This window comes from Lytechinus pictus, chromosome 17, assembly GCF_037042905.1.
Source record: "Lytechinus pictus isolate F3 Inbred chromosome 17, Lp3.0, whole genome shotgun sequence".
NCBI lineage: Eukaryota > Metazoa > Echinodermata > Echinoidea > Temnopleuroida > Toxopneustidae > Lytechinus > Lytechinus pictus.
In genome coordinates, this window is record NC_087261.1 from 11,570,417 (window position 1) to 11,582,501 (window position 12,085).

General features: G+C 36.8%; 1 protein-coding gene across 1 annotated transcript in view; it reads left to right on the forward strand.

Moving 5' to 3' along the window:
• Positions 1–12,085, forward strand: part of LOC129280848 (synaptonemal complex protein 2-like) — a 55,606-nt gene that overhangs the window by 32,372 nt on the left and 11,149 nt on the right. Inside the window, exons 20-25 of the mRNA XM_054916850.2 lie at positions 1,086–1,171; positions 1,932–2,001; positions 2,478–2,696; positions 3,422–3,613; positions 4,217–4,492; positions 11,261–11,339. Coding sequence (XP_054772825.2) covers positions 1,086–1,171; positions 1,932–2,001; positions 2,478–2,696; positions 3,422–3,613; positions 4,217–4,492; positions 11,261–11,339 — 922 coding nt within the window. The remainder of the gene's footprint in view (positions 1–1,085; positions 1,172–1,931; positions 2,002–2,477; positions 2,697–3,421; positions 3,614–4,216; positions 4,493–11,260; positions 11,340–12,085) is intronic.

The window sequence follows — 12,085 nt, forward strand, 5'->3', positions numbered from 1 at the left end:
ACATAATCTTAGATGCCGTTTCAGTATGTCTGATAAATGGAAATTCCATTTCCCCAAAAACTTTGTGTACATGAAAAAGCGATAATTCTGTTTACATAGAAATCAACTATCGATATAGGTACACTTTACCATATAGATGACATACAAATACAAACACAATTGGAAGACACGAGTGAACAGAAAATGTCTCAAAAGCCAAAAAAAAAATTACAGAACACAGCAAAAAAACAGGAGGTATCCGTAGCAAAAACAACAAAGCACAGAAGAGGAACAGAAATTACTCCCAAATCCTCAAAGAAATATACCAACTGGCCACAAAACACGATCTTCGCTACAATCATGACAATCCACACATCGTGACCGCCCTTGACCTGTGTCCTGTTGTACACTTTTAATCTTCCAAACATTCACAAGCTGAAAAAAGCGACTTAACATTGTTTGATTATAACAGCACTGATCGGTACATGGCTGTATACATGCACGTATCAGTTGCTGAATTTTAACCCCATAATGCATTGCATGGCCAGCTAATTCTTGTTTCCTGTCAAATTGATTTTTCGCTGCCGTGGAAAGTTCGTCAGAATTAAGGTACTAGTAGATAATGTACATGTAAATTTTGCAACCATTATGTTGTTGCACTGATTGTGCATTTTGAGGAAAAATATTTTTTCTATAATTTTCTGTTTTAAAAAGCCACTTTTCCCTTTTAAAAGGCAGTTTCCGCGAATTCTGTCCGTGTCCCGCGATCACAGAAAATCACTGTCCCTACATCACACACGTACATGAAATGATGCTGGTGCTTGGATTGACGTAATCCATCCTATAATACATTGAAAATCACAGATCAACGTTTCCAAGTTATTCAAAATACATGTAATCCTATCACCTCTAGTAGTTGTGAAATTATTTTTCTGTGGGAAGTTGACCAAGACCGTTACAGTATGTATTCCTTATGTACAGTATGTGAATTCATATATGTATGTTATTTTATTGAATTACAAGAGATAGAGAGGGAGAAAGGAATGGAGATTGAAATCATTCTAAGGAATCTCGTGATTTTGATCCAATCGATTTCTGTTGCTTAGGACTTGCTGAAATCTAGTAGAAGAGGAATTGCAGCAGGCCGTACAAGACGGAAAGTACAAAAAGTGGATTACACAGAGCTGGAAAAGTGAGAAATTCCACATTCCTTATTTTCATTATTATACCATTTTTACTTACTTCATGTGTGTTTCTATTGATGTGGAATAAAAGTTCTATGAAATACCGACCTACATGTACATGTATTTAAAGTACCGGTAACCTGAAACACCAGTACTACTGACTTGTTCAATATCAGCTAAAATAAGCTTTGAGATGCCTTGGTCCAATCAAGTATTTGAAAGTTGATATTTATAGCACTTAAGAATGATTTTACATGTAGCTGTCTGTGAATCACCCCCTGATATACATTCAATGATAGACCTTCCTCCATTTTCAAATAGTTTGACATTAATTTCTTGCAATTTAGGGCTTAATTTTACTATTTTTTTTAAACTCTAGGAACATGTAATATTACTTTTTGTGATTGGGATGGGGTGGGGTCGTTCCTGGGGTATTGGTCTTTGATGTTGTTTTCTTTGGGTGGTTATCATGAATAATTTTTAGTAAGTATCTGGATGAATCATTTGACCAGTATGGGATGGAATGAAACAAAAAGGACACAAAAAAAAACTATTCATGCTCATCAATTGTCCCTATTTGATAACCCTTTTTCACCCACATTGGCCCTGTCCATCATAGTTTTGCAAAAATCTGTCTATGATACTGTGTACAAAATTCAGCAATGCCACTATTTTACCATCATTTCTTTACTGGGTTGGCAAGTATGTCGAGATTTTGGGAGTTAGTTTGTTTTTTTAGATCCTTGTTTTTGCCCTCTTTATTCATAGCTCGTCCGTCGGATCTGATGATCATAGTGATCTTCAAACGCCTTGCAGATCTGCAAAGAAAACATGTGAAGTGAGTATTGAGCTTCACTAAATTTTTGAACTGCCATGATGAGTGGGTGACTCTGCCACCATTGTATGTATTTTTTCAGTACCAATACACACAGGTATACTTCCTGCATGAGTGATAGAGGGTATTAGAGAGTGTCATTTGATGGATGGTATATGAATTCAAGATGGAATATGATATAATATCAATGATATTCATTTAGGCTTGCATCTTGATACAAGGAATATCCAATTTCCATAGCAACACTGCATAAAAGAAATATTAATATTGCCAACTGGGGGGAAGGGGGAGGGGTTGGTTGTCAGGGAACGGATACAGTTCCTACTTCATGACATGGCTGTAAATGTGTGTGTTCTAAACACAGATTATTGTGTAAATATATACGTCTGGGACTGCGATTTCCCCTTCTCCTGTCTGCAGGCATGGCTACATGTATAATACATAAACATAATTCTTATCATCTCACTCATTCATCTCAGAAATCAACTAGTGACATTTACGAGTTCCGTGAGGAGACCAGCTCCTGTTGTACAACATCCTTCATTGAGGACGCCGTCAGTGAATGCAGCTGGCTGGCGGACAGACCTAAACAGAAGGTCTCCACCTACTCCAAGACAAGACGGGAAGTCTTTGGCCTTGCTAAAATCAGCAAGAACCTTGACACAGTGAAGAAACCTGGGAACAAGCCGCAAGATAAAGTATGTAGAAAATGTGCTAGTCCTGTTGGCCAACTATCTCTCTTTTGGCAGAAAGCATCAGCTTCTTTTACTAAAATGAAAGAAAAAAAAATCATGTTGAGCTCCAAATTCTAAATTTTGATCTAAGTTTCTGACTTTTGTTTGTAAAAACGATTGAATTTTGAAGATTTTTTTTTTGAGGGGGGAGATTTTTCGATCATTTTTATTCTTCTTATATCTGCTGAAATAGTGGTCCTGCAGATGCATGTGCTCATCCCATTTATATTGAATACGTGATCAGTGAAGTTATGAACTTTAAAAATAATGTTATCAAGCTTTAATATTGGCAGCTGTGAATAAAGATTCAGATAATGAATGGAATATTACTGTCTATACATGTACAGTGCATTAAAAACACTTTGATCTGCTTGATTTGCCTGTGAAGTATATTGCATGAAGTGTCGAAATCTGACATATTCCCCATTGGTCTGTATGTTCAAATCTTGGTGTACAATATCATGCTGTATTGCACGGTCGAATGAATAATGGTCATTGAAGATAATGATAATTATATTTCATGGCTTTTCATCATAAACATATTTCATTCATGTACGTCAACATTTCGTGCAACATTGGCCCTTACTTGGGGAATATTTTATATATCCAATTCTGAGCCACTGAATATTGGCCAAACTCATATATTCTGTTTATGTGCTGCGAATTTATGTTTTCTTTACTTTTAATAGAATGCTAATGCTCCAAAGAAAAGGAAATCCAAGAATTTGACAGATGCAGCAGAAGATGAGTTTCCACTTTATTACTATGAAGAGGAGGAGACAAAGAAAACTAAGAAATCCACTAAAAAAGGGACTCGACAGAGGAAAGAGCCTGATGATACCATCCAAGAGCCTTCCCACCAGAAAATACTGTCCAAAAAGGTACATTTGCATTTAAATGCTAATAACTGTCAATTATACATAGAATCTGCATAGGCCTATTCCTGATTTAAACCTTTTTTTTTAATCCGGGTCTTCATAATTGTTTATACAAGCAATCTGAACCAAGTCAATTATGTCACAAAGTCCCAAATTGGACAAGGTTGATAATAATACTCATTCCTTTTAGTAATGTAGGGACAGTGATTTTCTGTTTAAACAAAAATTACCTTTTCTGTTCATGAAACCTTTCTGTTTCAAATTTTATCCAAAATGAAAATTCCATTTTGTCATAGCATATGTAAACAGCATATAATGAATTATGTAATACACACAGGTAAATATAATTAATTTTCACATGAAAAGTAATACCTCGGTCACATTTGCTCTCCGGTGGCCGTACGGCGAGTCGAAAACGGCCGTTTTTACATTTTTTGTACCAGCTACATATAGGTGGTTTGAATAAAAATGAAATACGGCCACCGTAGAGTGAATGTGACCTAGGTATAAAGAACCAAATCGATTTTCAGTTCAGATTAACCGGCAAACGGAAAATTACAGTCCCTAGTAATACATACTTTGTATTATTTTGTTGATTTTTTTTAGCCAAAGAGCAGCTGCCGAAGAAGCCTTGTGGATTGCATGTCCAGCTTGGGCAGTAGCAGCATGAGCCATATGTACGACAGCTCTCAAGATCTGAGAGATGACAGTGATGAGGGCGAAGAGAATGACGAGAGAGGTGAGGAGGAGAAGGAAGAAGTTGAGGAAGAGGAGGTTCTGATAACACCAGCCACCCCTGCTTTAACCATTGAGACAGTGACCTCCCAGCTGTCCTGTTGGAATACCCCTGGGAGTAGCACCCGGACACCTAGAACACCAAAGGTATTTGAGATTGTCTAATTTTAGGATCTGAACTTCATGTATGTGGGGCGTTGTGGTCTAGTTGTTATTATTCTCGTCTTTCAATCTGAGGGACGTGGGTTCGATTCCTAGCCTTGGCATGTTTTCCCAGGTGAGGTGAATGGGTACCAGGTTAGAAGAAATTTCTTGAATGTTGAGCGCCTAATCAACGTACCCATGCTAATGCAAGGGTAATAATAACATCATGTCAAGCGGTGGCCCGCTAGTTGTGTTTCTTTGATACCTTCACGAAAGTCACAGTCATCAGCACCCTGTTTGTGGGCCTCGATGTAGCTTTCCATACCTACATTGTTGTGTCTGTTCATGAACTTGAGGATAAGGAAGACAAGAGAAAAATGGTGATCGGAAGCTGCTGTCAAAAGGAGCTTAGCCTTTTGTCAAGGTACACTATTCTGGTAAATGTTACATCAATGCTGAATCACCCTCTATTCTAAGCATCTCATGCTGAAGAAAATTTTTTTTTTTTCCTTTTAAGTTTATTTTATCCCGTTTTGGGGCATTTCAGGCCAAAACGGAATAATAATCCTTATTTTGGTCTAGTTCTCTTTATATATTTTTATGAAATAAAGACAAAAATCGATGAGCCCCGTCGGGGGGATTTTGCATTGTTAACCCCCTAATGGCGGCTGCACGATCGCGAGTCGACTGTGTACGAGGAGAAATTTTAAAAATGTAAAAAAACTCTTCAAAACAGACGGTTGCCAGCTGTCTAGTTCCGGTCATGCATAAAGTTGTGCATAACTTACAAAAACCTTTATGAATTACCCACTAGAGTTGTGTTTTATGCACATGTGTAAGGTCAGTGGATGGTGGCTGGGTGAATTGTAGACAAAGGATTAAAGATGAGCAGACGAGACATGTATTGTCGCGTTGTTACGTCATGGCCTCCCTAATTTATCCTCATTCATTAATATTACATCATAAATGGATACAATTGCTGGTTTTAATAAAAGTTATTATTGTATTGCAGAGAATGGGTAGTACTTGCTACAGTGATTATGTCATTTCATATTAATTAAAGGGCATTATATAACTCTAATGGTTAAATAAAACAGTGGCCTGTTCTTAATAAGTATTTGTGTAATTTTAGGATTGATCTAAGGACAGTCTGTATATTATTCTGTGAAATAATGAAATCCGGTCTGATAACCTTTATCGTCGCTCATAAATTTAATTTCAGTTATAATCATATCTTGACCTCTAATGATGTAAAACATCAAATAAAAAGCTTGTCCAAATCTATAATAGAGGGTCTATACCGGTAATGATAATATAGGGACAGTGATTTTCCGTTTCAAAAAATTGCCTTTTCCGTTTCAGAAAATCGTAAATTCCGTTTCAGCATGTCAGAAAACGGAAATTCCGTTTCCCCATAGACTTTGTGTACACGGAAAATTGGCAATTCCGTTTACCATTCAAGTAGCAATATATCACTCTTGCTGCGCTGGTCAAAATTTGTATCTGCCACTGTACCAACAACGCAGTAGAATCCGCTCTAATCAGATCTATGCAGGTACACAAAATAATTTCACAAACAAATCTGACATAAATACATCCTTACCTTTCACATTATTAGCATTATTTTTTTGTTAAATTAAATTTTATCGATAATTTTGGGGGTTTTTGGACATCGTTTCGACCAGTCAACGACTTTAGCCTATCCGCCATTTTTTATTTCAAGACCGGAATATCGTGCTGTTACATCTTCAAACGTAGAGGGCAGCAACACACGACCGTGTTGTTTGCATGTGAATGTTTTCGATACGGCCGACCCCGCCGCCGGTCAAGACCCGGGACGCGGGCGCGAGGCCCGCGAGGTACGATCGAGAGTGACGGAGTCAAGATGTGTGGATTGTCATACTTTGTAGTGAAGTGAGATCGTGTTTTTTGAGGTTTTGTGGCCAGTTAATATTCGTATTTTGTTGAGATTTTGGAGTAATTACTGTTGCTGTTCTGTGTATTCTGAGGAAAAATATGTTTTCCGTGATTTTCCGTTTGAAATGGCACTTTCCGTTTCAAAAGGCAATTTCCGTGAATTCCGTCCGTTTTCCGCGATCGCGGAAAATCACTGTCCCTAATATTATACTTAAGTTTCATAATCTTAACAAATGTGCGGAATTACACGGGGGCGACAGGCGATTTTGACCCCATGACAGCCCAAATCGCCCCTAAAAATTCTCAAAACCCAATGCTTTGGGGCGACTATTTATTTTAGAATCTCCCCAATAAAATACCATCGACAATGTAAAAAATACTTTACATAATTACGTTCTCCGGCGGCGGAGCAAGCGCAAATACGGCGTTACTTTTTTTCTTTGTAAAATACGTTTTCTTAAAATTTAAATCATGTACAATATGCATTGTGTGTAGCTAGCTGGGTGTTTAAGGCGAGTGTGCATTACGATAGGTAGTGCGGTAATAAATTACGCATTTCTACTAATGCATAAATCCCTAATGTGGTGGTGCTTTGTGTGCTGGTGCGTGCGCGCGACAACCGATACACGAGTACTGAGCATAGCAATCTCGCTGTTCTTCTGTACTGTATACATGTAGTGGATCCCCCATAGTATGTACATGCGATCACGAAGACATGTTTTGCCCACGTGTGTGTCATTGATGCACAATCGTTGTCGATTTGTTGTCTTGATTTTTTTATTTGTCGGGTCTCGATTAATCATGGCATCAACTTCGTCCTCTAAGTCTAAATCACAACGGAAACAGATGTTTCGACTCGGTGGCCTTGTATTATCCGTTCCAAACTGGATGAATTTACCGCACGGTGCACTGTCTGTCAATGTGATTTCACTATTTCACACGGAGGAGCGAATGACATTACTGCCCATATCAAACGGAAGAAACACCTCAACCTCGCACAAAGTCGTTAAACTAATAAAAACATTGGACATTTCTTCAGAAGAGGGGACTACTCGACGATCAGAGCTGAAACATTGATGGCTAATAAATTTGATGGCTAAAGGTGGTATGATTGATAAATCCTGACCATTTTTCTACACTTTACATTCGACAGTGCCTGCTGTAAGGTTCTATGATTAGATATTTGTTTTTATTGCATCTTTTTAAGACATATAAATTTTATTCGCTTGTGCCGGTTTCATTTTTTTTCTGGTTTGATTTATGTGTTTTGTTAGAAATGGAATCATCTTACCAGAGAATGCACCATGCAGGATTCTGAACCCCAAAGTTGAAAAATCTCCTTACTGTGGGAGAGGGACACCCCGTCTCCCCGGCTCGGTCGTTACGCTTCGTTATATTTTACAAAATACTTAAAAAAAAATCCAAATACTGTTTTTTTCCTCTCAGAATACTGTTTTTGCTTTTTGGAGGTTGGCATCTCTGCGTAACACCGGAAGCTTCGCGATTGTAAATAAACGCGCAATGCAATATGGGATGCGGAGTACGCATAGTCTTTAGCACGGGGTTTTTAGAATTGTTGACGCACTTGCCGCATGGCTTATGTACATGTACGCGTGCACGATTAGACTGCACAGCTGGTAACGAGACCACATGCATCGTACGGTATATTATGTGTACTAGGCATGCACAGAATTGTATGCGATCAGCTGGTGATTGTGACAGCGCGGCGCTGATTATCAACATCGTTGAGTCGGAGTGCGAGATGGATAAGTTTCTAATTCGAGTTCAACCTGGCTCTGCCAAACGGCCAGAGCCAGCGCCAGAAGCCTCTCCAAATCGAGATACTGTTGAGAAGGATAAGCCAAAAAAGATACAGACTGTACAGAGACAATCGACAATAAAGTCTTGGGGCCTCGATTGGCTCGAATCTGAAGTGTGTGAAGCCGAAGGCGACTCTGGTGGGATCACTGTTGTTTATTGAAAGGCCTGTAGCTGCAGTGCTGCACCCAATTCATAATTCCATCAATGCTGCCGATGGTTAAACATTGGCAGCATTGATGGAAATCATCATCATGGAATTATGATTTTGGTGCAGCACTGCAGCTTGATTGGGTGTGCCTTAACAGCATCATTGATCTGCTCAGCTGGATATGTTACTCAATAGCCACTCATTCAACTGCTCATCACTATATCACTCAGGGCTGATATCACTATTCAAAGTTGAGACAAAAGTAATAAACAAGCCTGGACATTCCTATATGGTGAACACCTTTCTTTAATATCATATATGTGATCTTTGAGTCTATTTGAACAAATCCTCAACCAAAACTTACATGTATGCAGTAATTACAGTTAAAAATGTTCGGAGCTTTTAGGCGTCACAGTGAGTCTTGGAATGTCAAAAGGTAATTGCTGATATGCGATAAAAAAAAGTAGCCCCATGAATTAGAAAACAGCCCCAAGATATTCAGTGGTAGCCCCAATGTGAAAAAAAAGTAGCCCCTAAAAAAAAAAATTAATTCCTACCCTGAGTGAAATGCTCAGTGGTCATTGAATCTTAAACCATTTGTGAAAATTGAAATCTTTGATATGTTAGGTTTTTGTTATGGTCCTATGCTTTGTTAGAAATCGCCCTTACAAATTACAGTTGGATATTAGAAAGGTTCATGTACAAACAAATACATCCTGTTTTTTTCTCACTATTCCATTCTTGAGAAGTGGTCTTACATGTAGGCCTATATCAAAAAAAAAGAAGAAAAAAAACCACTCAGGATGATTAATTTATGTTGGACATCCAATCAAAACAATATCCATGTAAAATTGTAAAATTTGTTCAATACATTTTCTATACATTGCAATTATATTCATTCAGCTATTAATATTTTGGATATTACATTGAATTTTTAGGGGATGTACTAAAAGTAACACTGATTTCAGTATATTTTGGCAGTGGCTGATGTTCAGTCATTTTAATACATGTATACCAGTACCTTTATATATCAGTGCAAGGTTTTCTGAGAAAACCTGGCACCTTTGTGACAATTATTTTTGTATGCAATCATCTCCACATGGCCTCTATGAATCCATATTTTTGCTCGAATAATAATTGTTGTGCTATCAATATTTTTGCAAGTCTTTCAGTATATTTTATTCTAGACAATTTGCATGTGGAGTGTTTGTTTTTAATAGATTTTACTACCAGCATCATCTGTGAAAGTCTTTTCCTCTCTAAAAAATCTGTTGTACCAAAATGCCTCTTAATTTTTAAATTAGGATGTAAAATAAGAAAGTTATGACATTTTAAAGTTTCGCTTATTTTTCATATGTTGTGATATGAACAACTCAGTGAGATGCAAATGAGACAGTCAATGATGTCCCTCACTCACTATTTCTTTTGTTTTTTTTATTGTTTGAATTATACAATATTTCATTTTTTATAAATTTGACATTATGGACCAACTTGACTGAACCATATAGTATTAAACAATTCTAATTTCATATGTTCAGGGAGGAATTATCGTTGTTTCACTTGACAATAAGGAGAAATTAGTATATTTCATATTTCATTTAATAAAATACAAAATAAATAGTGAGTGGATGATGTCATCAGTCTGCTCACTTGCATACCGACCGGGATGTGCATATAACTGTTTTGTGAAATTAAGCGAAACTTTTAAATGTCATAACTTTCTTATTTTACATCCTATTTTGATGAAATTTTCAGTGTTATGCTTTTTGGATTTTTCTCTTTTTATTCACATAAATTTTTTGTTGGGATGGACTTGTCCTTTAAGAATTTGGTCTGTTGAAATCTTCATTTGACTTCAAGAACACTGTACTATTGTTCCTGTGTCTATTGTTGCTAAGTCTGGGTTTTAAATCTCAGACCCTCCCATTTTCATGCATGATGTACATGTACCTGCATAAATTACAAATTTATTTTTAGCTGTTCTACGAAACTATAATCTGGTCTGTAGTCTTGCATGCTATCATATGTTATTTGACCTCATGCCCATGTTCATGCACCCTAGCCTAGGTTCATTTTTTAAGATTAATTTCTATCAAACAATTATTGATTTCAAGGTCTAGTCATTCTTGTAATAATGTATTTAAATTGCATTGAGCTGAAGTTCCAGATATTACAAGTTCAAAATATTCATATTTCTTAATTAAAATTTTTAGGTACACTGTATTTGTATGAATAAATGCATTATCATGTCACATACTAATGCTTTAATTCTATACAACCCTGGATGCATTTTGGATGCATTATTTCACCTCAAAGAGTATGAATATTTAAATGGTTTTTATATTTCATGTTTATTCATAGAGAAGGCTAGGGAGTTTTGATGAACTTAGGCATTTATGCTATACCTGTGATCTCATAATAGAAAGCATGAATTTATCTGTATCTTTGCGATCCATGGAATTTGGAGTGTGTTTAACATTTTCCCACACAATTGCCAACCTGTTTTATAAACTCAAAACTAATAATATGCTAGTAGTTTGTGATGTAATACTGATACAGACATCAGGTATGCACAATATACTTATTGATTATACATTGACCTGCATTGACCTGGATTACCAATACAGTACTTACTTTATTCCTACCTGTTTCATAAAACATATAATGCACAGGTCTATGATTCTGTCATTTCAGGTACTGACAGTGTTATGCAAAATAAGCACTCGGTGCTAGCACCCTGTGCTCTTCACACAAAAATACTGTACCATGGATTTTTTGTGTTACTTGTGTAATATATTTTCAGCTTGTATCTTTCATTGATGAATTGGAAAGTTAATTAAAGATAAACATGGATTCTATGTTTTCTTTTACTGTGTGTATTTCAGCAAGTTTCATTTGTCGATGAGCTGGAAAGTGTAGGATCTGATGGTGAAGGTGACTTTGAGATGGATTGCCCTGTGTCAGGTATTTTAAACATCTTGTATTTATTAAATTTCCAGAAACATATAGATGTACATGTAACAATGACAACAAATTTTGAAAGGAAACTTCACAACATATATAATGATAATAATGTGCAACAGTTTTATGTAATGCTTGATACATTGTTTCTAAGCACTGGATATTACCTCTGCTTTAGCATGGCTACCCTGATTAGGTGCTTGAGCGTACAAGGAATTCATTCCTAACGACTACCAATTTGTCACACCTGGGGGGTGTTTTGAACGCAAAGATTTAAGTATGACTTAAGTCGCACTTAAATGCTGACGCGTACATGATATGCAACGCGCGATCTTATTGATAGATACTCAGTTGTGCGCGTCCTCATGACACAATCTGGCCAATGCGGTCAAGCCTTTTATACCATATGCAACTAGGTATTTAAGTGTGACTTAAGTCATACTTAAATCTTTGTAAAACACCCCCAGGGTGAATAGTGGCAAATGTAGATAAACATCATGCCAAAGGACGAGAGTGCCGCGATGGAATTCAAACCCCCAGACCTTGTGGTCCAAAGTCTAGAGATTTATCCACTGTGCCACAAAACCTCTACAAGTGTTTTTTTAAATATGAATTAACGACCAATGCCTAGGGATTATACCTAAAAGAAATGATAATTTCTGTTTAAGGCTTTCTTCATTTGTCGGCGCTATACCAATTTTATACAATCAAATTAAGATAAGTAGCATGTACATAGCAGGTCTGGAGTA